At 40.0% G+C, this 26,329-nt stretch overlaps 1 protein-coding gene across 2 annotated transcripts in view; it reads right to left on the bottom strand.

The window, feature by feature from the left end:
- The window catches only part of arap2 (ArfGAP with RhoGAP domain, ankyrin repeat and PH domain 2), a 169,915-nt gene that overhangs the window by 59,910 nt on the left and 83,676 nt on the right, over positions 1-26,329 (bottom strand). For both annotated transcript variants that reach the window (XM_084711724.1, XM_084711725.1), the window contains exons 14-15: positions 22,107-22,281; positions 6,338-6,463 (exon numbers count right to left, since the gene is read on the bottom strand). In XM_084711724.1, the coding sequence (XP_084567850.1) occupies positions 6,338-6,463; positions 22,107-22,281 (301 nt within the window). The remainder of the gene's footprint in view (positions 1-6,337; positions 6,464-22,106; positions 22,282-26,329) is intronic.

The raw sequence follows: 26,329 nt of genomic DNA, 5'->3' as shown, positions 1-26,329 counted from the left end.
TTCGAGACATTCCACCAGGAAACCAGCGTTATCAAAAACCTGCACGTCACCAAATCGCAAGCATCCCTCTTCCTCCTTTGTTTGTGCTTCAGCATTTCCTTAGCGGGTGGGATACCACCAGCTTCTGCACAAGCACCAGCACTATGGGGAGAACAATAGTGCTTGATTTACAATCAAGCAGCTGCGTCCATTGCCAGCTGTTCCCCACACACAGCAACGGCCCCGTGGCCCAGCCGTTCTCCACGGGAGTCCGCAACCAGCCGCCAGAGACAACACTAGCGGAAGCCAACCGTGGTACATGCCTCCACCAGCTAAATTGGGCCAATTAGCTTGCACGCCAAGAGTACTCCCCACATAGCATTTTCTAAGACTAGATATGGAATCTCTCTCTCTATTTCCTTTTTTTCAGCTCCTTTATCACTTTGGTAATTTGTAAAATGCATTAAATCCTCCGAGTACACAGGATGAGCAGGTTTATTAGACTAATCAAGTCATCAATGTGACAATTTGGTCCATTGGCTCAATGGACCAAGTTAAAGAATAACATATTTACTCAAAAGTTTGGACTCTGATTGTGTCTCAAGCTTTATTTTTAGCCGCACTCTTCCAGATTTACCCAATGTCCCTCCTAAACTTTTTATCGACACTGCACAGACACCCGTTTCAGTATGCATCGAAAAAGCAGGCCGTGCCCCCTTCCACTAAATCACCCTCTTCCCTCCCACCTCTCCCCCTCTTCCGCCAATCTTCTGCCTATCTCACCATCAGACTAAAATATCTGTGATGAAGACATCTGCTGGACAGCTTGTCAGGGGGCTGGAAATGGAAATCGAGAAACTGAAGGGATCTGAACGATCTGTCTGTGCCAGAATTACAGCCCACTTCATTACAGGGAGGAATGGACAGATATGGCATAAGATAAAGAAAAAAAAAACACTATCTGCCATGTATTTCTGGCCTAAGCAACAGCAGCAGTCACTCATTTAGGCGAGCAGAGGCGCAGTAATATGAGTAAAGATTTTCCAAAAAGCATATTAGATTAAAACAAATCGTTTAAATAGGCTTTCTCATAAAATATAAAACAGAATAACATGAGCTATTCCAATCATTAAATATCCTTTGAAAACTATTTTTTAACATAAACCACAGAGACAATTTGGTTTATTATCAAAAACCTGACTCTGCCTTTGTAGATGCAAGTAATTGAATGTTCATATGGGCTCTGATTTGTGTCCTCAATAAAACTGTTACCATAATTCTCCTTCCCTCTTTCTCTTCTTCTTCCTCACCACCTCCCCCCCCCCCCCCTCTCCTCTCCCTGGCAGTTGTGAGTTACTGTTGCAGCCGAAAAAACCCGTGCGCATCTGATGAGGAAAAGACAAAACTAATCAGAAATTAAGGGGTGCCATTTCCCTGCTGCCACTCACCATTTCAGACAGTAACTGCCTACTGTCTCTCTTCTCCTCCCAGCACCCTCGGGAGCACGCAGACACACACGGACGCACACGAAACGTGTACACACTCTTTAATGTGAAAGTAGCATGAGTCACTCTTCAGCCCATTTAGGAGGGGGGGAGAGTTCATTTACGCTGAAATCAACTGCGTAAACCTGATATGGAGCCGAGCTGCTAATAAAGTGGTGCCATGCTGGAGAATAAACTGGTCCGACCTTGATTTCAGCACAAATAAAATAACAAGGGGCACTGTTTTTCTAATCTTAATCTACACTTATAGAAATAAAGGTGTTAACTAGAACCATTTGGGTTCTTCAGCTTGTCCCCATAGGTGAACCCTTTTTAAAGGTTCCTCCTAGAGCCCTTTCAGAACAACTTACCAAGAGCCCAATATAAATGTTTATCCCCAGGACCATATGTGAATGGTTCCACCCAGAACCCTCTCTGGGCCCTTTTCCACCAAATAAGCTCTGGTTTTTGAAACGGTTCCATTTAAGATTCTTGGAACCTTGGTGCTATCTAGTCAACAGACTTCATTTCCACCAGTAGTAAGCGGAACCATCGTAATTAGGGATTTCATCAACAGAAGGCATTGAACAACATCCACTGTGGTCCCCAAAGAAAATCTTTTATTTTTTGGTTCCTGCTGGAACCACCTTTGCAGGTACCGAAGCAGTTAAATTTTGGTGGAAATGCTCTGAATAGATCAAATTAGGTTCTTAACCCAGAGCAGCGCTGGTTCCATACTGGTGAGAAAGAGCTCTGGGTATTCTACAAAGAACCTTTCCACCCTCCAGGGGGGAAAAGGGTGTTTCTACCGAGAACCCTTCTAGATTCCAAGGGTTTCATCTAGAACCCACCCAAAGCCCTTTTCCACCAAATAAGCCCTGGTTCATGAACCAGTTGCGTTCAAGGTTCTTGGAACTTCGGCGATACCTAGGGAACCAGCCTGTATTCCCAAAAGTTTTGAGCAGAACCTGACAAACCGGAAAACCTGACATTTTTTGGGTTTCCGCTGGAAACCAACTTTGCACATTCTGAACCTATTTATTTTGGGTGAGCAGAATGGTTCAACATTAGGAGCTTGCACTAGAATGGGGCTGGTTCCATGTTGATGGAAAAGGCCTGTATGAGAGGTTCTGCAGACAACCCTTCTATGGTGTAATAGTTCCACCCAGAACCCTCTCTGGGGGCTCTACCCAGAAAATTTCCAGGGTGCCAACAAGAATCCACCCAGGTGGCTCTACTCAGAACCCCTCTATATTCCAAGGGTTTGATCTAGAACTCATACAGGGGGTTCTGACTGGAACCCTTATATATTCCAAGCCACCACCAAGATGGTACAACAAAGATTTGTTTTATATTCCAAGGGTTTCATCTGGAACCCAACAAGGGGGATCTAAAAACAGCCTTTTTACAAGGGTTTCAGCTATAACTCTGTTGTTGTCTGAGGATTCTGCAAAGAATCAAATTATATTCTACAGAAGAGGCAAAAATCTACTTTAATATACCATCTGAATCACTGATAAATCCTTAGTCTTACAAAGAAGGCTTGACTAACCTTCAAAAAAGGGATTCTTCAGAAGCAAATGGTTTTGGATAGAACTCCAGCCCTTCAGGAAGAACCATTTTGCAACCCATTTTTCTAAGAGCGTATACTCCCAGCAGCATCTTGCTAAATACTAAGCAGCAGTATTTTATTTCATTATGGTGGACTGGCACAATGATCCCCCATGCCACCTCCGTGAAGGCCATTACCAAAATTGCTTGCCAAATTAATTTATGTCGTACTCTGAATTTAGCTCCCATCAGTGGAGGCATGAAAGCCTATTGGAGTCGTCTCCAGACAAAAAGAAAAAAAAGAAGGCGAAGTTTAAGATGCTGTGGCAGAGTGCTTTTATTAAGCCCTGAGCACAACCTATGAATTATTAAGAACTCGGGTGTATCTATAGACCATCAAACCATTAGCCTGGGAGCGAAAGGCATCCTAGAGTACATTCAAAAATACCTCATCCCTCCATGCTCGCAAAGTCCTGACAGCGCTTCTTCGTGATTGAAGAAGTTGGAGCGCATCGAGTTTTAAGCCCCCACCTCCACCCCCTTGAATTTTTCAACAGCTGCAGCTGCCGTTAAAGGGCCATTAAAGCACAAAAGCCAAACTTGTACGGGTCTCCATAATAGATGAAATAACAAGGTATTTATCGGCCGAAATATTACGGGCACTTATCTGAGGGGAGACAACTCTGGAATAGTGCGGGGTCTGTAAGTGGTACAGACGGCACAACAGTGACTAAAATGGACCTCGATAAAATGGCCACCTGTAGCATCACTCCATCTCCAGCAGGGGCTCACTGTACTATAGGTGAAACAACAAACCGCACATGATAAGAACATAAAGCTGCTTTAATCAACATAATTACTGTATATACAACAGGAATTAACTTTTCGTCATGTAAAAGTTGTTGCTCAAACTGATAATTATCACTCAGCTCTGAAGTTCACCTCAAATCTATGGAGGGTTTTTGCGTTTTTCATTGTGTTTTTTTAATTACCGCCAGCAAATTTACTGCTTCAACATCATCTCCAGATGCATGAAGCTGTTTTCAGCAAAAAAGCTTTGGTGAACCTATTGAATCCTACTGTATCTCCCCACAGCAAAGTTAGTGACAAGCTGATGAACATAGCAGAGCATTTAGCAGCTAAAGAGCCACATATTTCTCCAAGAAAAAAAGCCAATTTTCCCAAGAATCCCGGTAACTGGTCATTTCAAGTGACACTAAATGCAACAAGAAGAATTACGCATATATGTGTTCCTATCCTGACCTTTTTTTGTGTATTATTTTGATCATCATTAAGGCAAAAGAACACATTTTACATTCATCAATACAAGAATTAATATAAGCTTCACATCCAGCTTGAAGTTCATTATATCTGCTGCTTGACTGCGACTGACAAAATTATGAAATGCCAAGTTTATTGTCTGTTTTGTCTTCTGAGAATAACAACCTCATAAAAGTGATATTTTACAAATCTTCATAATATAAAACAAACAAATTAAACAAAATTCATTAAAGCAAGTCATCTGGTGTTGCTCCGCTGGTGCTGTTGCAGAGGTGCGAGTGCGAGTTACCAGCTGTATTAACTACGGTACTGGCGCAATCACAAGAGGTCAGCCTGCAACAGAGTGACTTTGATGGGCCAGAAGGTGTTACGGTACAGAGGCACAATCCCTCAAGGTTAGACTCGGAGCATGCATGTGCTTTTTAATCATAGCGCTTTGTGTTAATTAATACTGTGTGTTGTGTTTAAGTGGCACACAGCAATCACACACACACACACATCTGATACATGTTTTATGACAGTCCGCCTACATTTTTATGAATATTTTTTCATATGTTCTGTGTTTATTGTATTTTCTGGGAAACCAGAAATGGTCTTGATTAGATTTCCCAGGAATCACGTTTAAACTCTAGTGGGCAGTAACATGACTCCAAGGTAATGTTGCTTTCCTGATGTGTAATTAGGCAACAGTTTGCTGACAAGATTAAAATAACTACATAAAATGTTAGAATATGTCAGTGTTGTGTTTAAAGATTGTACCTGCTGCCCCCAAGTGGCCAAAAATATTAATGCAACTTTAAACTGCAGAATGCTATATATTATTTTTGGAAATCATCATCAATCTCATTGTCCAATTTAGAGGACGGGTCCATTTTTTTTCTTATACTTGCTTCCAAAGGCCTTCTAAAAATGTGACTGGATGTAGGTTTCTGCATGATGACTTTGCTACATATAAACCCCCTCGGTTGACAGATCGAGATCGTGATTAAACAGATTGTGATATTATTTCTTGGCCAGATGGCACACGCCCATAACCACCAAAAATGATGACCAGTAACTATAAAATGAAGACCCATATTGCAAATCATTGGAACTATCCTTTAACAAATGAAATAAAAATGAATTCCATTTGTAGGAATAATGAGAATTTCAATAGACACTGGTAGGTATTTTCACCCCATCCCCACTAAGGGGCAATTTCCCAGACCTCAGCCCTGTTCATTAGCCAGCATGTGCACCCACCAATGAGAGCGTAGTGTGTGTGGGGGTGATGGAAATGGAGATGGATGTCTTGCCCACGACATAGGAGATTCAGCTCATTCAAGTGGCAGGTAGCTACAAGCTGTCACTCCCCCCACCAGAACACATTCTTTCCCCCCCGTTTTTTCCTCCACCCCTCCCCCTTTCTCCATTCCACTCCTCCACCTTCCCAATAACCTCCTTCCCCGGGGGCAGAATCCAAAGCTGGCTCCTTCTCCTAATTACCAATGGGCCCAAGAAACGCTCCAGCTGTTTGGAGAAGTGGGACCATCGCGGAGCAGGAGGTGCAGCAGTAGCAGCAGCAGCTGAGGAGTTTCGGTGTGAGACGCAGCCTGATTAAAAGTTTTTAAACTGCGTTGCAAGACAAAACACGGAGAATTCAAAAGTTCTGGAGGTGGCATCTCTCAGGTAGATTTAGAAAGGACCAAACTTCTTTGATTTCTTTTTATTGAAATTTTTTCAACCTGGCCCTAATTTACCCCGCACTTCCATGGAGCATTCACTGCGGGGTCGTCTAAGAACATACGTCTGTTTGACAAGTATCCCCAGAGGGGCAATGCAGAACGCATTTGAAAGACAGATCCATTGATCGTTTTGACTGGACTGTTTGGTATACGGATTAAACGATTGGCAGTTTGACGGCTGACAGACTGACACTGATTGATCGATCAGCGCTTAACTGGAGTAGACCTCTGACAAACACGCAGTTTAAATTGCTTACAAATGGATTGATGGATTGATTGGCCTTGCCGGGGGGCTCGTAAAGCGGCATTTACGCTCACCATCTCTTCCGCGGCGGTCGAGTGTCGTCTTGGCTGGGCCGGAGGAGATGTAGAGGAAACCATCCATGAAGAGGGAGGCATCGGAGAGGGAGGTGTTCTCCGACCACTGCTCCAGTCTGGGGAAATCTGCAACGAGGAGAGACACAGGAGATGAACAAGGAAATGGTTTTCCAGTGAATGTAATGGTAGCAGTGGACCATTCTGATCCTTCACTTGCACTTGCAAAAATAGAATTTTTACCACACATAACCCCCACTGAATCCCAGCACTGTGTTCAAAATAAAACAATGTATGTCATTTTGATATAATTTCAGATAAACTGAAAGATTAAGCAGCCCTCTCATACTTATAAATATAAACCATTTAAAAATGCATTGGCTTATCTGCAAAATGCACTGTCACAAAACAGATCCATTTTCATTAATTCATTATAAATTGATGTTTTGACATGACATAATAAGATCACAATATAATTAACAAAATCACATTATGGCAAATTTAAGCTAAATAAGATAAAATAATCAGTTTGATGTCTGTATTACACTGTTTACACAGCATCTGTAGACAAACATTTAAATCACAATGTTAGTTTATTATTTAAAATGGCTCAGAATCATCATCATCTTCATCATCATTGTTTGGAAAATGTTGTAATAATATAATGCAATATCTTCATATCATCTTGATAAGATTCTGCTGAGAATATTTAATCATCATCCATGGGAGTAAACTTGTTAAATTAAGTATGCAGTCCCACAGTGGGGCGCAGCATCGTGTCTGTACTGCAGCAACAGCCTCTATCACTGGCTCCTAACCTGAGGGTTCTGACCCCCACTAGAGGTCGCCAAAGTTTCACGTGGGGGTCGCTAGGCATTCTTAACCGTTTTTTTTAATATATAGGTCTATGTCTCAGCATTTCTGTCTTTCATTTATGTTTAGAAAACTAAACTGTTTAATATATTGAATATCGCAAAAATAAATAAAACCGCATGATTACGTGGTTAATTATTTTATATAATTTCTTTTTTCATTTTTATTTTTATTTTCCTATTGTGCATAATTCAAGCTGCTTTTCATGCTGATGTTTTGCACATGCATACAGCGGGTCATAGCTGGTTACTTTCATTTTATTAAAAACACAAAGCACAAGTACTTTAGGAAAAAGGGAAAAACAAATATTAACTGAACAAAAAAACATCAAATTTATTATTTGATAACAGACCGCTCTCAAGTTGTCATTTTTCTTTGTTTTTTAATATCATAATAAATACTGCATTATTAACCTTTTATTGTGTTTACTGTGGTATTAGTTTATATTATCAGAAAATTATGCACAACCAAAGAACTAACAGAACAATGGCCAAGCATCAGGGATGTTCTGTTAGTCAGCTGTCGTCAGTTTACTCATGATAGAAAAGGCGTCTCTTGTGGGGGAAATAAGGTTGGAAGGCAGAGGCATATATTATCTGTAAACATGTGCAGCTTCCATCACATGTCAATCATCCCTGGTGTCACAAAACTGGTTTGGATTTGGAATGTGGGAATGTTTTCAGATCTAGATAGCAATAATCCCACATGTAATTCTATCCTTATGTCCAAACATTATTCACATAAAATACCCCAAAAGATTGTCAGACAGGAAACATGGATGCACAGCTCAGAGATGGAACGCTAAAGTGTCCTTCTAGATTCACGATAACTGTTGCTGAACCTGAGCTCTGACCTCCACGTGGACAGAATTTCCCTGTGGGCATCAACAAAGCCGCGCGGTTTTATCTGTTTTGTCCCACCGGCAGCATAAAACATGTTTATACAAACCGCTGTTTATTTAGTCATGACTTTGTCACATGGTTGTTCTCTTGCAAAGTCAAAGATAAGGTGTTCTGAGAGCCAGACCTCAGTGTACTGTATCTGTTAAAAATGAGTTTTACTCCGTGTCCTCTCTTCATCTTTGTCCATTTAAATTAGAAGCCTTCCTCACTCATTTCTCGCCTTTTCTTCTAAACTCCCTCTCCTCGTCCTTTCTTGCAAGCTTTAAGAGCTCCCCACATTCAACCTTATCGTTCTCAAATTCAATTAGCTTCAATTCTGAGGTTCAATTTTCTGCCGGGGCCTTCGCAATATCTTACAGATTTTATCTCCACTACCTCCAGCTCTCTCATCAAGCAAGGTAAAATAACTTTAATTGAAACTACTTTTAATTGAAGCGACATTTCCACCCTTTACTGACACCGACGGCGCCTCATCTCAGGGCCACAGAGAAAAACAATCAGTTAATTTAACAAGACAGCTTCTTCTTCGTCTCCATACGTGCGTGTTCTGTGTGAATCGAGTCAAGCTAATCATTGTGCTCACATGCACACTGATCTTTACATTACAGTGAAATATGACAGACATAAAAACAAAGTCCTCTAAAAAAAAATAAATAAACTGGATGTCATCTATCACATGAACTAAAATGACACATTTTGAAGCCTGATCTTAGTGTTGATGACATGAAAGTAAAGCTTGTTATGAATAATATTGAAGAACTTGAACACATCTCAAAGCGATAGTAAAAAAAAAAATCCTTTCTAGATTGAGAAAGGCTCCAGTCTGAGAGGCTACAGTGGACATTTAGGCTAAAAACATGGTGTAAATGGCGTCTTTTTGGGTCAAATTTTAAATGTCGCGGCTTACGGAAACTGGTCACCATTCACTTCAATTGTACTGGATTTGGCTGCAACGCTGTTTTCCGCTGAAGCTCTGGGAGTGTTTTGTAACCTGGAGATCTTCACCCATCCTCACATCAGCACAGGGGTGAGTAGACATTGAGTCTTTTTTCATTTTTGGGTGAACTATCACTAGTACGTCTTTAGAAATTTAAATACCTGTAAGTACAGAACAACCTCATACTCTTTATACTGTGGTATCTCTTCCATTAATATCTCTGGAGTATTCTGGGTCATTTTCAATTCAATTCAGTTCAGTTCAATTCAAGTCAACAGGCTTTGCTGGCATGATATTTCACATGTGTTGCCAAAACACAATTATGATATTAAAGACAAATAACATAACAATGTCTAAGGGCTGCAGATGAAAACTTATACAAAGGTGAAAGTAGAAAAACAGCCTTAGTTAAAAAGGGAAAACTGTTTAAACATTTTTCATTTTCCAAGTTCCAATATTGTGTCCCTGATGATTATTTTTACATACATACATACATACATACATACATAAAACTGCGTTTGATAGTTAGCTTGGGTAGAGCGATGTCTTAGGAGATGTGTGCTTGGATTCAGGGTATCATAAATAATAGTATTTTCATATTAGAACCAATCACTTATTGTTGGAGGGCAATTGAGGAAAAACTCTGTCAGGACCTTTTAAGACTAAAACCTCAGATGTTAAATTGAGGATAGACTTGCGCTGATGCACTGATATTAAAGGGTTTAAAGGTATAAAGCTGTTGAACCAGTGCAGCAGTTATAGCTGTTCCGGTGCAAACGCAAGCAAGGTTATGTTTTTGAGGATGGGATCTCCTGAAATCCCAAAAAATGTACAACTATACAATAAATTTTTTATTATGGAAGAAATACCTTTCTGTAGTTTGGTTTTAAAAGTTCCTCATGCTGACAGAGGAAGAAGGAACAAACTGGACATGGAAGTTAGAAAAAGCCATTCTTCCAAGCTGCTTGCAAGCTGCTACGGACGAGTATTAGGGCAAGGCATGAGGGAAAAAAATGAGAGAAGGAAGATTTTCTCTCATTTTGAGAATAAAGTCGAAAAGTCAAGAATAAAGCTGGACCTTCAGTATTAGTCCCAGGCATAAGAATACAAAGATCAGAGGATGAAGAGTTGAAATGTTGAGAATAAAGTTGAAAATAAAGTTGAAATTTTCAACTTTCTTCTCAACCCCCGAAAAAAAACTTCCTCCTCCGCCCTCTGGGCTCCACTACTGCAAGTTAGACTTTAGTATCAACTTTTTCGACAAACAATGCTAAAAATAAAATATATTCTCTTATACCTGACACTAATACTTTGTAAATTACTTTAGAACTACTTGTGAATGTTTTTATTTGTGTGTTTGTGTGTGTGACAACTGCTTTGTGTGACTGCAGTGTAACGTTGTGATGTGGTTAACGTGTGGCTCTCAGTATTGTAAAATAGATCTTAAGCAATGAGATTTCCTAATGAAATAAAAAAAAAACTGACAATGAATCTCCAATATGGTTATTATAAATAAAGGCTGCAATTTAAAAAAAATCAAATCAAAAACATCATATATGCCGTGACACAGACGTTTTAATGCAATGTAGCCATTCCTAATGAATGCAATCATACATTTTTGATGTGATGCCAAGGATCCAGAAACAGACGTAAAGCTTAGGTCAGTTTAGTTTGCAACATCTGTAATCTCACTTTGAATCTAACACGGAGAATGTGTCTGCCAATAGCAGCATCATAAATACATGGAAGCTGACAGAATTTAATCAGCAAACTGCAGGGAAGTAAGTCCAACACACACACACACGCACACACACACACACACAGGTTGAGAGAATGTAAATAAGCCAGTGGCTTGATGCTGTATCAGTTGTAACAAGGCTCTCTCTCTCTGTGTGAGCCTTCGAAACAGTCCCTCCGGGCCCCTAAAGCTGGACTCTGTTAAGATGGGACTGTGATGTCTGTGGGGGCGGCAGTTGAGAAGTCTGGCCTGTGCTGATTGGCTCAGTCCCCAGTGAAGGGAGGTGACATGACAGAGTGCTCAATTAGCCATCTGGTCGCCCACGGCAACGGTCACAAAGTGGTCCCCGACAAGCAGTGGACAGTGGGGTAATCAGAGGCAGTCGCACACGCACACACACACACATGCACAGAGGCAGCAAAGCCACACATGGTAAAAGATAACACAAATGGGTAACATGTGCAAGCAGAGATGGTATTTACTCAAGTATAAGTACAGTTACTTGTGTGAAGAAATACTCTATTAAAATTTGAAGTACTGATTCAAGTCCTTTACTCAAGTAAAAGCGAAGAAGTACAGCCTGAGAAATGTAATTAATGTAAAAAAATAAAAAGTTTCATCTTGTTACACATTTTTTTTGTTTTGTTACATCTTATTATATCTTTTTTTATATTGTCTTTTACATTGTTATGTATTTTTTGTCACGTTATGTCTTGTTACATCTTTTTTTGTCCTGTTGTGTCTTTTACATCATGTCTTTTATGTCAGTTACAGCTTTTTTATCGTTACGTCCTCTTACATCTTGTTACATCTTTTGTATTGTTGTGATGTATGTCAATTACGACATGTTACTTCTTGTAACGCCTTTTTGTCTGGTACATTTTTATGTTGTAATACATGTCACAACTTTTTTTGTTCTGTTTTTTTACGACTTGTTACATCTTTTTTGTTTTGATACATCTTTTACATCATGTTACATCTTTTTTTTTGACTTGCTGCGTCTTTTTACTTCTTGTTACGTCCTTTGTCTTGTTGTTACATCTTTTATGCCCTATTACATCTTTTACATCATCTTGTTACATGTTTTTTGTCGTTACTATATTATGTCATGTTACATCTCGTTGCATCTTTTTTGTCCTGCTGCATCTTTTACGTCTTTTTACATCTTGTTACGTCCTTTGTGTTGTTATATCTTTTACGTTTTACTACATCTTTTACACCAATTTGTTATATCTAATTCGTCTTGTTTTGTCATTTTTGTCACATTGTTTTAGTACATCTATTGTGCGTGATATGCACTGATGGAGACACCAGGAAATCGCCTTTTGTATGTGTTACTGTTGCACCCATTTAGGTTGGAATAAGGGTTGCAAAATAAAAATAACTGATAATTCCCCTCGAAGATATTCACACTAAAGTAGAGCAGAGCACAAAGTAGAGATGTTTGAGTTAAAATGTAGGGAGTCGAGGTTAAAAGTTATCAGAAAAATAAAGAAAGAAAGAAAGAATTACTCAAGAAAAGTACAGATACTGAAAACTCTCAGTCACAAAGTATTTGTATTTTGTCACTTCACACATCTGTATGCAAGGCAGGGACAGATATTAGTCCAGTATGGATAAAAAAGAGCCCAGAGGACTCAATTTCCAAGTGTAAAAACATCGTCATTCACATGATTATGGGAATGAAACTTATTTATTTATAGAGCTATTTAGCCAGAGGACACACACACACACACACACACACACACACATACACACACACACACACACACTTTACAGCCAAAAGCACTTCTCTTTTAAATTAAAACCATCCACACACAGACACTCAACCAGGGACAAACGGCTTCATTTAAGCAAAAAATAAACTTTAAAAACTCTCAGCAGCTGCTTGTGACCTTCTGACCGTCTAACAGTCGAGCGTACAGTTTCTGTATCGGTTAAAAAACATAAACAACGTCAACAAGCACAAAGGAAACTGACAGAGCCTTGCGATGTTGCTAACAACAGGGTGGAATGGAGACCCGAGATGAAACAGGGCCTCTGATTTAGTGCTTGTGTATATGTGTGTGCGTGTCTGTGTGTGTATGCGCGCGCCTTGGTGTTCATCTTTTTATTATCCACACAGAAAGCCTGCTGGATAAATTTTTAATGTGCCGCGAGATTCAGAGATTCGAGGCGTCAGGGATGCTAGGGGTGGCAACAATAAAACTCCTGTGCCTCCAAATCCGTGGTGTGTCATTTAAGAAGAAGCAGGATGATGTCAACAGTGAGAGGCATCGCTGTTTAGCTTGGTTTTACAGTACAATGGCCTCCTGGGTAGAGTGAAGAGCCACTATAAAACACAATTTACATGTTTACATTGCTCTGTTTACAGTTCAGGCATTAGCTGATGCTTTTATCCAGAGATTTACAATGAGAGAGCTGGCAAAGCCTCACTGTCTTGCTGCAAGACACGCAAGTTGTTTAGGGAAGGAATCAAAATTGCAACCTTAAAGCCTCCATTTGTAGACTTTTTTATGAGTTTAGCGTATCTTCAGTTCTAATGGCACAACTTTTTGTTTGCAGAAAAGTATGACAATCCCAGGGAATAATGGCACTGCTTTCTCCCAGTGTCTGCATTGATACCATCTCTGGGAGGGGCCACAGTATGGAATTATACACATTACTGATGTAAAAGTGCACTATTTAAAGGTATAATATGCAACGTTTGTGCATTAAAACATCTGCAACAACTAGATCTGTGCTATATATTTTGTTGATGTCTGTATTTACTATTATTGCTGATATTTCCAGCAATGCTCAAACCCAGAGAAAACTGTAAATTAATTCAAGCAAACAGTGCGTTTCATTTGGTCGCCTGTCACTAGCATCATTATCCCCCGCATCCACTCTAGCTGTTAGAGGGCGAGGCTGGCGAACTGGCTAGCTAGCTAGCTCTATTTTTAATGATTGTTCGTATTGCTCGCTCATTATGGAGTCTTTCCCCTCTGAGGTGTTTAGCATCTTTCAGTTCAGTGGTTTGGTTTTCAGGCCCGCAACTTTACTATTCTGTTTCTCAGCGTTATTTTCAGCCCCAGCATGGAGCTGCTTTTAGTTTAAAAGATCTGATAAACTCACTGTAGTCTATCTAGTCTAACCCTGCAGGAGGCAGAGAAAGTTAGCAAGTTAGCAAGTGAACATAGTGGAGCATTTAGTAGCTGAACAGTCACATACGTATGTCCTTCAGGGGTTGATATACCAGGAAAGTGAATATCCCAAAAAGAAATTGTATATTCTAAGAATGATGTGAGAATGTTCCTGCTAGTCTAAAGCACATGGCCTTGTAATGTTCCCAGTGGTTACGATGTGGGAACATTCGGGAGGTTGTGGGAATGTTCAAGGCTCCCTCTTGCGAGACATTGTATGCTTCCCAGAATATTACTGAAATAACCAAAATGAAACGCTCCCCCTAAAGGGGACATTGTTATATGACCAGCTTAGAGTCCTCAGTGAAATGTTTTCATACAGTCTGATATGTCATAAGTCATATGAGAACGTTCAGTTTTCATCCTAAATGTCCTTTTCATGATGTTACAACATGACCATAAAATAATCCAAATGGAACATGTCCCTTAAGTCGTACAGGTACCAGGGAACTGCAGCACTTGTAGGAATGTTTTAGGAACCTCCCCAATGTTTTGTAAAGGATTAGGACATTTGTCACGTTTTGACAACTTTTAAGAAAGATTACACAAGGTACCCAGAATGTCCCCTCCTACAAGGCTTTGGACTTACATTTGCCATTCAGACACAAAAACTCCAAATGAATGCTAATGCTGCTTTATGTCTGCTTACCAACTAATTAATATACTTTGTCATCAACTGATATTTTCTGAATCTTCTCCAGATATAACAGTTAAAATAGGCACTGGTAAGTGTGTATTTTGTATAAACCGATATATCCATCTGTGTATGTGTCTATTTGCAGCCAGGCTGAGTGGCAGGTGGAGCTCAGTTGTTAATGTTACGCACCTGCAGCATTTAAGAAACAATTACCAGCTTGTCCTTCCAGCCAGACAGGGACCAGAGGCACTACCACAGAGAGTGACAAGTCCAAGGACTGAAACTTCTTTTTTGTGTTAATAAACTGTGCTCGTTGGCCAAACCGCTCCTTTGTGTGGTCCATTTAAGCCACAGCACTGGCACCATCAGGGCTCTATACCTGCTAAATTAGCCAGCAAGATGTGGGGAAACTGACACATTTGGGAATTTTTAATGTTCAATTTGGTGTTAAGAGAATGTACATTTACAGTTTTAGTACATCAGCCGATGCTTTTATCAAGAATGACTTCCAATTTAGTGTGGAGGCATTGTAAAGAAGCTGGTTATTGGGGGAATTTTAAATCCACAACTGCCCACTTGCAAGTTTTGTTTTCTCAACTACTAAGGCTCTAAATTAGCATTCAAAAGGGGGTATCAACACAGATCAAAGTACAGTATCCACAGCGTTTGGTGTCTGGTGTCATATTCATCACCGTGTTCACACTGGCAAATGACAGGACAGACACTGCTGACAGCTTGGTTAGACAGGAGTCGTGCCAAAATTGATTATATTGATGAATATTTGACTTTGACAGCGTGTGATCATTTTCAAAATTTTACTTGAACGGTGCCAAAAAATGCTTTCTTTGACATCATCTGTTTGCCACAACTTGCCACCAAATCAAAAATCAATGGACACAAAAGATCTAAAACCTTTTGCAGTAAAAACCTGACTTGGACTCAGACTCCTTGATGACTCTGATGACTTAAGGCTTGACTTGAAAATGTCAAACCAGACTTGCAACTCAACTTGGACTTGAACATCAATGACTCGTGCCTTCACTAAAATACCTTGACACCTTCCCCCAAGCCCAAGGATAACATATAAATCCCTTCATTTCCTGAATCAACTAATATTACTGCTATTCATTCTCAGCAAGTCAATACTTAATACCGCAGTTGAAAAATGTCAAAGAAAATTTTGTTTGCATACAAAAACAACACAATGGTTAAAAAAAACCAAATTGAATTGCAGTATGTAAACATGCGGGTTGAAAATTACTAATAGATGCAACAAATTCCAACATTCAAAGCTGCACAAAGAATGGGACAGTGAGGCTCTGTTGTTAAAATGGCATTACAGTTGGTGAAAAGCACATTATGACTTGCTTAGGACTCTAAAGTAAAAGTTTCGGACTTGGGACTTGACTTGAGACTTGTCAATCTTGACTTGGGGCTTGACTGTCCTAACTTGGGACTTGTCTTAGGACTTATCAATGTTAATTTGGGATTTGACCATCTTGACCTGGTACTTGATTGTCCTGACTTGGGTCTTGACTTGGGACTTGTCAGTCCTGACTTGAGACTTTACTTGAGACTTCCCAGTCTTAGGACTAGAATGTCCTGACATGGGATGTGACTGTCTTGACACAGGACTTGCTGATTTGCTTCCACCTCTAGCTTCATTCTACATATGGTTTTCTTTAAGTTAATTGTTATTCATGTGGCCTGTGTAGCGTCTTCAGTGTAACATATGGGAATACACTGGACATAAAAAATGATAAAGGATCCTAAAAATATACAAGAAACCACCGCAGTGGAAGCCTTTGACTACCAGGGAAAGATCCATCATTGAAGCTGCCCTCAGGGGTCCCTAAAACGCGAAGAGACACTGCCTTAGAGAACCGCCACTGGCCTCTTTTTAATGGAATCTGGGATGGGTATATGTAAATGTACATGCTCCTATGGTATCCCAGGGTGCTCAGGGGCGAGCAGGTGTGGGCGGGAGAACGAGGTCCGCCGAGGCCCACATGCATGCACTCATACAGGAAGAAGAGAAAGAGCTAATGAAGTGGCAATGCTTCTGCCATGAGTGGATGTCCTGACGCTGGAGCTACAAATGAGCCGCTGTGGAGGGAAGGGACGGTGGAGAGGTTCTGGGAGAAGCAGGCTGACAGCTTTGTTTTGATACACTATATCCAGGGGAAACGCAGGGTTTTCCTATTTATATTTTAACAAACTGGGAGCGCGATTCACACTGTGAAGAGACGCAGTGGCAATGTTTTCTTCACACTAAGAGATACTCCAATTTAGACTTTAGTTGTTAGGAGTGAGAATTGTTCCGGGTGTCTGAGGATTGTTTATTGCTGGCTTATCCGAGTCTCTCACCAGGGGGATAATGAATTTGGTAAAGAACCGTGTTTGTCGTCATTTCTTTCAATATAAATTCTGGTTTACAGCACCATGCGTGTGGTGGTTGAAAGGCCTGAAGTGCACCCTTGTTGTGGTGGTTTATAAGATGAAATAAAGGGAGAAACACTCAGCACATATTGCATGAGAGCAGACACTGCTGTAAACAAATGACTACCTATATCTGTCCTTATGTTAACTTCAATATGAGCAACCGTTGTGTTAACTTTAAGCTGAGGTTGAGGTTTCTAAAACAACTCTAAACGCTGTTTTGTCCTCAATAATATACAGCCTCCTTTCATACTTCCTCATATCATCTGTCTGGATTTATGATTTCAGTTGGGACTTGTCAGTCATATCTTGGGATTGACTTTGGACTTGACTAAGAATTTGACTATCTTGCCTTGGGACTTGACAGGCTTGACTTGGGACTTGGTTTGGGACATGATTGCCCTGACTTGGGACTTGGTTTGGGACTTTACTGTCTTAACTTGGGACCTAATTTAGAACTTGGCAGTCTTGACGGTCTTGAGTGGGGACTCATCAGTCTTGACTCGGAACTTCAGTTGGGAATTGACTGTCTTTACTTGGGACTTGACTTGGGACATATCAGTCCTGACTTCGGTCTTGACTTGGGAATTGACAGTCTTGACTTGGAAGTGACTTGGTACTTGACAGTTGATTGTCTTGTCTTTGAACTTGACTGTCTTGACTTCGGACTTGACTAAGGACTTGGGACTGTCTTGACTTGGCCATGTTTTCTCCACACTAAGAGGCACTGCGGCGTTCCTTGTTGGAAGTGAGGATTGTTGCAGGTGTCTGAGGATTGTTTATTTCCGGCTTATCCGAGTCTCTCACCAGGGGGATAATGAATTTGGTAAATAACCATGTTTGTCGTCATTTCTTTCAATGTAAATTCTGGTTTACAGCACCGTGCGTGTGGTGGTTGAAAGGCCTGAAGTGCATCCTTGTTGCGTTGGGTTATTAGATAAAATAAACGGAGAAACACTCAGCACATAATGCTTGAGAGCAGACACTGCTGTAAACAAATGACTACTTATATTTGTCCTCGTGTTAACTTGAATATGAGCAACCGTTGTCTCGTTATTAACTGTAACCCGAGGTTGAGGTTTCTTAAACTCTAAACAACTGTGAACTCTGTTTTGTCCTCGATATTGGCTGCTATGTGGCCTCCTTTCATTCTTCCCTCTATCTTTCCTCTGTCAACACTGCACTACACAGTAGGGATGGTGTCATATGGGTATTGAATTGTTCCCAGTTTCTGCCAGACATAACACTGCGCACAGCAACTGAAAAAGTTCAATTTTTGTTTAATCAAGTCTTTTTCTGCAAACTCTGGGGACCGCATCCAACAAAGACAATGCAGACTCCACTTTCCAAAGCTTTGTGTGATGTGACAATGTGTCCGGCAGCAGGAAAATGTCAAATTGGGAATTTGGACAGTGCTTTGTGTGGCAGCCTTAATCTTTTCAGCACACAATAATAATCTATTTCTTCACTGTAGTTTCACAAAATATATTTACAGCTTCTATATTATTTCACAAACAGCTTTTTTAACCTTGTTAAAAAAAAAAAAGCTGTCAGTGTTCCTCAGCTAGGTTTGGTCGCTCGGGCTCTAATGAGCAGCACAGTCTTCTCTTTGACTTTTATTTTAAATTCTTGACTGCATATGTACACCTGTACAGTAATGTTGTAAGAAAACCTGTTTGATCATGCTGTAAATTGCACACACTTTTGGGATCAAAAGCCAACACACTGTCATGCCTCAGACTCTCCTGTACAAATAAACTCCATGCCTGTGCATAGTGATACGAAGCTGTATCTTCCTCGGGGAGTTACAGAATATTGCCCACATCTTTTAACTTCAATATGAGGCAGGTATTACAAACAGATCGACACATGACAACTACAGTTAAGATGAGGGATAGACCACGGTTATGGTGAAAGAATAAACCAGGGAATATTCTGTGTTTTTTGTCATTTCAAATTCAATCAAAAAGACCAAAACCAACAGAGCATTAGTCCAAAACCTTAATACTTTGAATGGCTCTCAGCTCCTAACCCATCAGTTCCTACTAAAGAAATAAATCCTTAAAAACAGGTCAAAACACTTTGTTTGATTTCAAACAAAGCTGAATAATTTCCCATGACAGCTGGATACTGTGTTCCTAGGAAACTGTGACATAAGATTGTAAACTGTTAGTTACAGGTTTGAGGTGATACTGAGTATTTATGGCAGCTCGACAGCGCATGTGGAATCATGTCCATCATAATGATATAAAGATGATCATCAGAAACATGGAAACGCATACTAATGCTAATGGTATGGCTCATTTCTGGACAACACTGGAAGTCTGTGATAGCTGTACATACACTACTTGTTTGTAGTGATGTTGTCAAGATAACACAATCTTATATTTCAATATAATACTAGTTAGGGTTGGGTACCGTTCACATTTGACCTGGGATGCGGTACTGGTACCCAGTGATACCTTTTTTCTATACTTTAGTCTCCCTGTAATATCAAATATGTAAATTCTATTATAAATAACAAGGTCATCTCAATTGCAACATTATTTATTTCAACTATTTTATTAACCTGCAGCCTGTCAGCCTGTCAGTCACCAGGGTAACACTGTTGTTTGTGTCTTGGAGGAAGCAGCTATATTGTTGTCATTGTTACCACCTCTGTGCTTGCATACTGTATTATTTCTCTTCAATACTTATTAATATTGGCTTATGACAAGGTTTCTGACATACAAATAAATTTCATGAAATGTTGTGGCGCACTAAATATTATGTTGGTAGGGAGTTTTAGGAGCTGAGTGTTGGTTAAGGCTAATGCTAGGCTAAGGCTAAGTCAACCATGACAGTTATCACAGTAAAAAAGCCACATGTAAAGATCTTAGGTATTTGATGCAAACAATACGCCCTGCCTAACATTGCTTGTGACTCGAGGTTAACATCTTGTTCCTGGTGTCCACTCTGTCATAAAGTCCCACATGCAAAGCGCTGCACTAACTCACGTCCCTGAGGCGTGATCTCCACTGCGACCGAGCGACACTGTTTATCTGTCAGAGTGGCATTTGGGCTCTCGGTAACCTCCCTGACCCCAGTCCTTGTTGCCTGCAGTAGTTGGCCAGTTTAGTTGGACATCCGTCTCCGCAGGAAGAGTCTGGCTCGCTCCATATTGGCCTGTCTGTTAATAATGAACAACTTCCAGACACATAATGAGCATACAGAGACTGCCTGTATGCTACACTTTTCAGATGGACAACGCCACATGTCTGATTGTGCGTGTGTTTGTGTGTCCGTCTGTCTGAATGTGCATCTTCAAGCACACCTCCGAGTAATGGCCATCACCATGGCTACCAGGTGACCCATGCTAGCAATTAGGAGTCCCTAACAGGCTCGGAGCCGGCGAGTGTGCACAGATGCAGTGCATACATTATGTAAAATACAGTCCCCGAGAAAGTCTCCCCGCGGCCCCAGCCAACGGCCCCTCTCACTCCTTTAATCTAATACATTCTTATCATCAGCCCTGTGTGGAACCACACAAACAAAACACACCCGTCATGAGGAAGCCACAGAACACAGCACATCTGTGCCCTGCCTCCGACGCCAGGAACATGAGGTGGGTAATACAAAGGAGAGTTGGGTGAAAGTGGAAGAGACACAGAGAAAAAGAAAAAGAGAGGCAGTATTTTGTACTTAAAACGCTGGCTTCAAATTTGTGGGAATTTCTGCCTTCATTTCCTATTCATGGCAGTGAAAAAACCCTCCCACTGAGCTTTTATAAACACGGAGGCACAGCGGTGAGTGTGAGTTTTAAACATGATTGGCTTGTTAAAGTATAAAGACAATGGGCTGAATATATGTGGCGCCAATGGTTGTAAAAGGCCAACTCGCACACCTAGTTTAAAGGCCTTTTCACAGATTTATGCGAGTGTGTCAGCTCTTTTTTTAGGCCTGACTAGGGATATATGAGTTATTCTGTTTTACAGCTACTTTCTGTGGTCCAGCACCTCACCTGGTTTGAACACTGGCCATGGAAAAGGTTCCTGTATTCTAGCTGGTACTATTTTTTCTCGTGTTATTGAATAAAAGTATGTACATACAGTACTTGTGAAAAAATATACCTTTCTAAAACCATAAACACAAGAGCCAAACTGCAAGAAGTTACTTACTGTCAGCATGCATTAGTAAGTGAGCATTACGTCTGAAGGCAAGAAACTTTTTACTTTATAAAATCATTTTATAAAATTCTAATTTTTATGAATCAGCCAGTAACATTGAGAAGCCAACTCACAGAGTTAGCATACATTAGCTAGGTAACTACCACTGATAAAATCTGCTAGTCACTGGCTAGAAATGAAAAGTCTGTTTCTGTTTACTTCTGTATGAACTCAGATCAACTATGCAGAGACAAACAGACCAACAGACAAAGAACAGTGCTGCTGTTTCACTTCTATGTCTTCTAAATGGCGTATGAAGTCTTGCAGATGCTAACTTTTTTCCCTGGGACGTTGTTTTCTTTAGCCTCGGCCTCTTCACCTACGCATGGCAGAATTTCTATTTTAATGATTCAGCTGGGAACATTAACAAGCCAACTCACAAGGCTAGCATGCATTAGCTAGCTAGTTTCAGGTGATGAAATCTGATAGCAACAGGAAAACTGTTTACTTCTGGGTGAAATCAGAAACAAACTATTTCAAACAACTTTAAAGTGGTAAATCTGCACCATTATGATGACTATAAACTGCATTTGTGCCATACAGGAGGCATCTAGCAATGAGCTTGCAGATTGCAAATGCGTTGCCTCACACTTCCCTTTTAAGCAAGTCGGAGAAGCTACAATAGCCATAAAACACAAAAAATACTTTCTCTAGGGCCAGTGTTTAGTTTGTCCCCTTGTAGATATAAATGGCTCATTCTAAGGTAACGAAAACACAATGATTCTTATTTTTTGGTGCTTATACACTAATGAAAGTATAATTGTGAACATTATATTCCATTTCTGCCATATTCTGCCTATAAATCTGCATAAATCATACTCACTGGACCTTTATAGAGTCCCCCATAGCTGCTTACCAGAGAGTTTGTTCTGGTGCAGGAACTCCATCTGCAGCCTCTGACCAGCACGTTGGGCCAAGAGATACGGGGTGGAGAAGGCTGGATCCCCGGTGGCACACATAACATCTGCCCCACTGAACACCAACGCCATGGTCTGCAGCACGTCGGGCAACACCACAGCTGCACACAGCGCCTGTTAAATGGGAAAGAAGAGCACATGAGGACTTTCTCTGTGATGTGCTTTTGCTCAGCTGTGGGTCCAATGAAGCCACAACTCCATTTATAAAAATTTTCAATAACGTATGTGTGGGCTAATACTGTATTTTTAATTTTGCCATATTTGTAACTCGGATTTTAGTGGTTGGAAATCGTATTCATCCACGTCCACCTGTCACTTAATGTTTCCTGGTGTGATAGACTAATAAAAGACTGAATGAGTGCAGTCACAGCTCATTGCATTTTTAAGTAGCTTTCTATAGCTGGATTAATACCTTTAAAAATTTCACATCCCAGACAATAGACCAGTGAAAATCCCCAGAAAAGCGAAAACGGCCTCACTTCCTTGAGTAGGAGGAGAAGCTGTGTATGTGTGTGTAGCAGGTTGATAGAGGACAAAGAGTCTATAAAGTGGCGTCAGAAAACCATATAAAGTTTAGAATTAAGTTTCGCCCGCCGATCTCAAAAGAGGAGTTAAAATAAGATCAAACTTTAATACTCCCTGTGGGAATCATTAAATATCTAATCCCTGTGAAAAAAAAAGGAATATAGCAAATAAGAACAGGACAAATGGGCCATATTAAATATAATGAAACTAACATTTTGGGAGAAGAGAAATGTGGGATAATAAAGGCATGAATAACAATGAACTGAGCAAATAACAACAGCAGGGCACACTGAGGCAAAGGGAAAAATACATGCAATGAAAATACTGTTTGAAAACACAGCAAGTACGCAACTCCAATACGAAGAAGAAATGAAGGTTGTAAATAAGCCTGTATACACATTTTAACAATGAAGGATCAGTTTGCCATTTGTCAATTGGGATAAAATTAAAAAGTGTTAAGAACAGTTTGTATTGTAAAATACACAATTATATACCAATTATAAAAACACTCACTGGTTTGTGGACTTTGATGCACCACTAAATTTTTATATGTGACACAGAACACACACAGTGTATTGAGCTCTAAACTGCCAAGTATAAAATATATGTAGTGTATCAAATCTTCATTTAAGTGCACATAACCATACTTTACGCCAAAATACACATAAATTTCATATAAATAAGTGTATGTCAGTATTGGTCACCTTTTGTCCTCAATAACAAACTAAAGGAAAGCACAAACAAATGAAGAACTACAAAATAAACTGCTTTTTTCAACTTGAAGGTCCATTAAAATAATAAAAAGAAAATAAAAATAGGAAAGTTGCAAAAAAAAGCTCAAAATCCACACAGTAAAGTTGTGATATCTCAAGTATAAGCCCCTAAAATGTATCACACTTCAAAGATCCAACACTTTCCTCCAGACCGACAAAGAAGACACACAACAGTTTTCACAGGGTGAGTAGTACTGCATATGACAAATAAACACAACCCTCTAAAAAGGTGGAATGATCCACCCAGCCTACACACACCACGAGAGAGGGAGATGCTGGAGAGAGCGCGCTTACTGTTTACGTGAACTGAGATTAAAAACTTACAACAATATTAAAAGCAGACTGATTTTAGACAGCTTGGATTAAGTTTTATGACCCTCACAGTAGACACCGACTGTCTGAATGTGGTCTGAGTGATCAGATGTCCGATACAGGGCCTTTATATTCTTCTATTATTCCTATATTTTCTGTGTGTCTGCTTTTACAAAAGTACTTTAGTAAGGGCATCCGGTGGTCATTAGACGAGACACCTCAGCACTGCATCGGCATTGGCAGCTTGGCACTTTTTTCTGAAACAAACCTTCACACCTATAAATATATAATATTGAATTCCTCTTTTAAATGAAGCTGAAAACCATGTTTATATATGTGGAGTGTCTAGCCACACAGACATGCTTTCTTAAAACTATTCACCTGTTTCACAGCTAAGAGAAGCAAGATAAAAGGCTCAGAAGAATACAGTCTGACTGAGGAAAATATTTTCTCTCTCTGGCTGTCTCTTCCTATCAGTCCAGTCAATTGATGTGACATTGTGCACGATGACCCACAACAAAGTGGATCAACAGAGGAGTCGAGTGGCAAATAGCGGAATTTCAACGAGCAACCTCTCCTTTCATCGGACTCGGGCCGAGTCAGTAAGCTGCATCGATCTGCCACAAACCGGCGAGATCCGTCTGAAAGTGAGGCACGGTGAGGCTGTGCATATACACACAGGCAAAGTACACACACAAACAAAGTACCTGTCAATATAACCTGCCCACCCACACAAAGGACCTGCACTGAGATAAATATATATAAGTGTGTGTCTGTGTGTGTGTGTGTGTTCAAAGCACACATTCATTTATTTCTACCTGTGCACAGGTTCTGCAAAATTCATCTTTATCAACAGAAAACAAAAAAAACAGCCACACTGTATTTTACAGTACACTAATACAATCTAACAAGCCATATTTTATTGACAAATTAGACAAAAATAGAAATACATTCTTTCTCGAACCCTTATTAGACTTTTGACGAGGTAATAAGGGATGCTTTACAGCAAAACTGTACTGTAAACTAACTATGTAACTAACTAAACTATCATATATATGCTACTTTCTTATTCAAAAAAAAAAAAAACAATCCGTGAACCAGATCTATCAAGTAAAAACTGAAATTATAGCAGCAGAGGGATATTTTGTCTATGGACTACTGTTGCAGGCAGATAATGCAATTTGATTAAAAACAAAAAAGAAGGTGAAAGAAGTGCTGGGCAAGTGACTTGAGTAATAAATTAATAATATTACTTTACTCATTACTTGTTATTAAAGGCAATTCACTACATTACCCTTTATATTACTATATTAGCTTTGCCTCGTTGGGCTTCAAAGGTGAACAGCTGATCCAGTGAACTGTTGTGTGTGTGTGTGAACTCTCATCCTCCATCCTTCATTTAGCTTTTTGGCGAGCAGCTGGCGTGCCGTGCCCTGACCTGCTGCACGTACACGTCATCATAAGACACCCTCCTCAGGTCAAAAAGTATTTCTGAGAGTTACCAGAAACAGCAACTGTAATATGATTACAATAATAATATTACAGAAATATATTATTAAGTAATATATTACTATTAAGTCTAATAAGGGTCTAACGGTGGAAAATAATACATGATTACGCAAATAATACAATTAGTTTACAGCACAGTTAATGTTGTCCTAATTATCCTCTGATAAAGTGTAATAACGGTCTAATAAAGGGTCTAATACTGTTTAATAAAAAATATACTATTTAAGGTTTTGGCCAATTTGATACAAAGTATGGCTTGTCTTACTGTTGTACCATCAGATGTATTGTGTCTAATTACACTATAACTTCTGTCTAATTAATAATATATTATTTCTAGTTTTTGTCTAATTTAACACAAAGTATGGGTTCTTATATCTTATTAGCATACTGTAAAATTAAGTGTGACCAAAATTAATACAATATAAAGTCATGATTAGTTAATTCACTTACAGTCTTTGTCTTTTACACACACACACACACACACACACACACACACACACACACACATATACACACACACACACACACACACACAAGACGGGGTCAGATTATGGCAAAATAGTCCCATGCAACCTGGCCTTATTCTGTATCGTCTCTGGAAATGACCTTCCGTGTCATAGCAATTACCGCAGCCACTAGAGGGTTTATATGTGTCTGCGTGTGTGCGAGTGTGTGCGTAATGATATAAGAAGGTCCTCTGACACCCCCCACCCCCCCACCCCCCTCTCTAGGTCATGTGGCCTGCGGAGACTCTGTGGAGGTCACTGGGATATGAGCTTCTAATGGGGAACGTGGGACCAAGAAACAGAGAGAACGAGGATGGCGAAGAGGGGCATGAGATGAAGAAAGCGGACACAAAATGAAAACATCTTCACAGAATAATTGCGCGCGTGCGAGATTATGTAAGAGACATACTGATGCAGTCAGATATAAATCACCTCGCTACCTTTTTATTCTCATTTTACAACTCGAATTGACACATTAAACAGTAATTTACGGCTTGTGTTGAGTGAGTTTCATGACCGCTGGGCCCATAAAACTTG

This window comes from Lutjanus erythropterus, chromosome 23 (genome assembly GCF_056507025.1).
Source record: "Lutjanus erythropterus isolate fLutEry1 chromosome 23, fLutEry1.hap2, whole genome shotgun sequence".
Taxonomy (NCBI): domain Eukaryota; kingdom Metazoa; phylum Chordata; class Actinopteri; order Lutjaniformes; family Lutjanidae; genus Lutjanus; species Lutjanus erythropterus.
The sequence above is the reverse complement of the archived record's forward strand: the minus strand, read 5'-3'. Positions and strand labels throughout refer to the sequence as shown.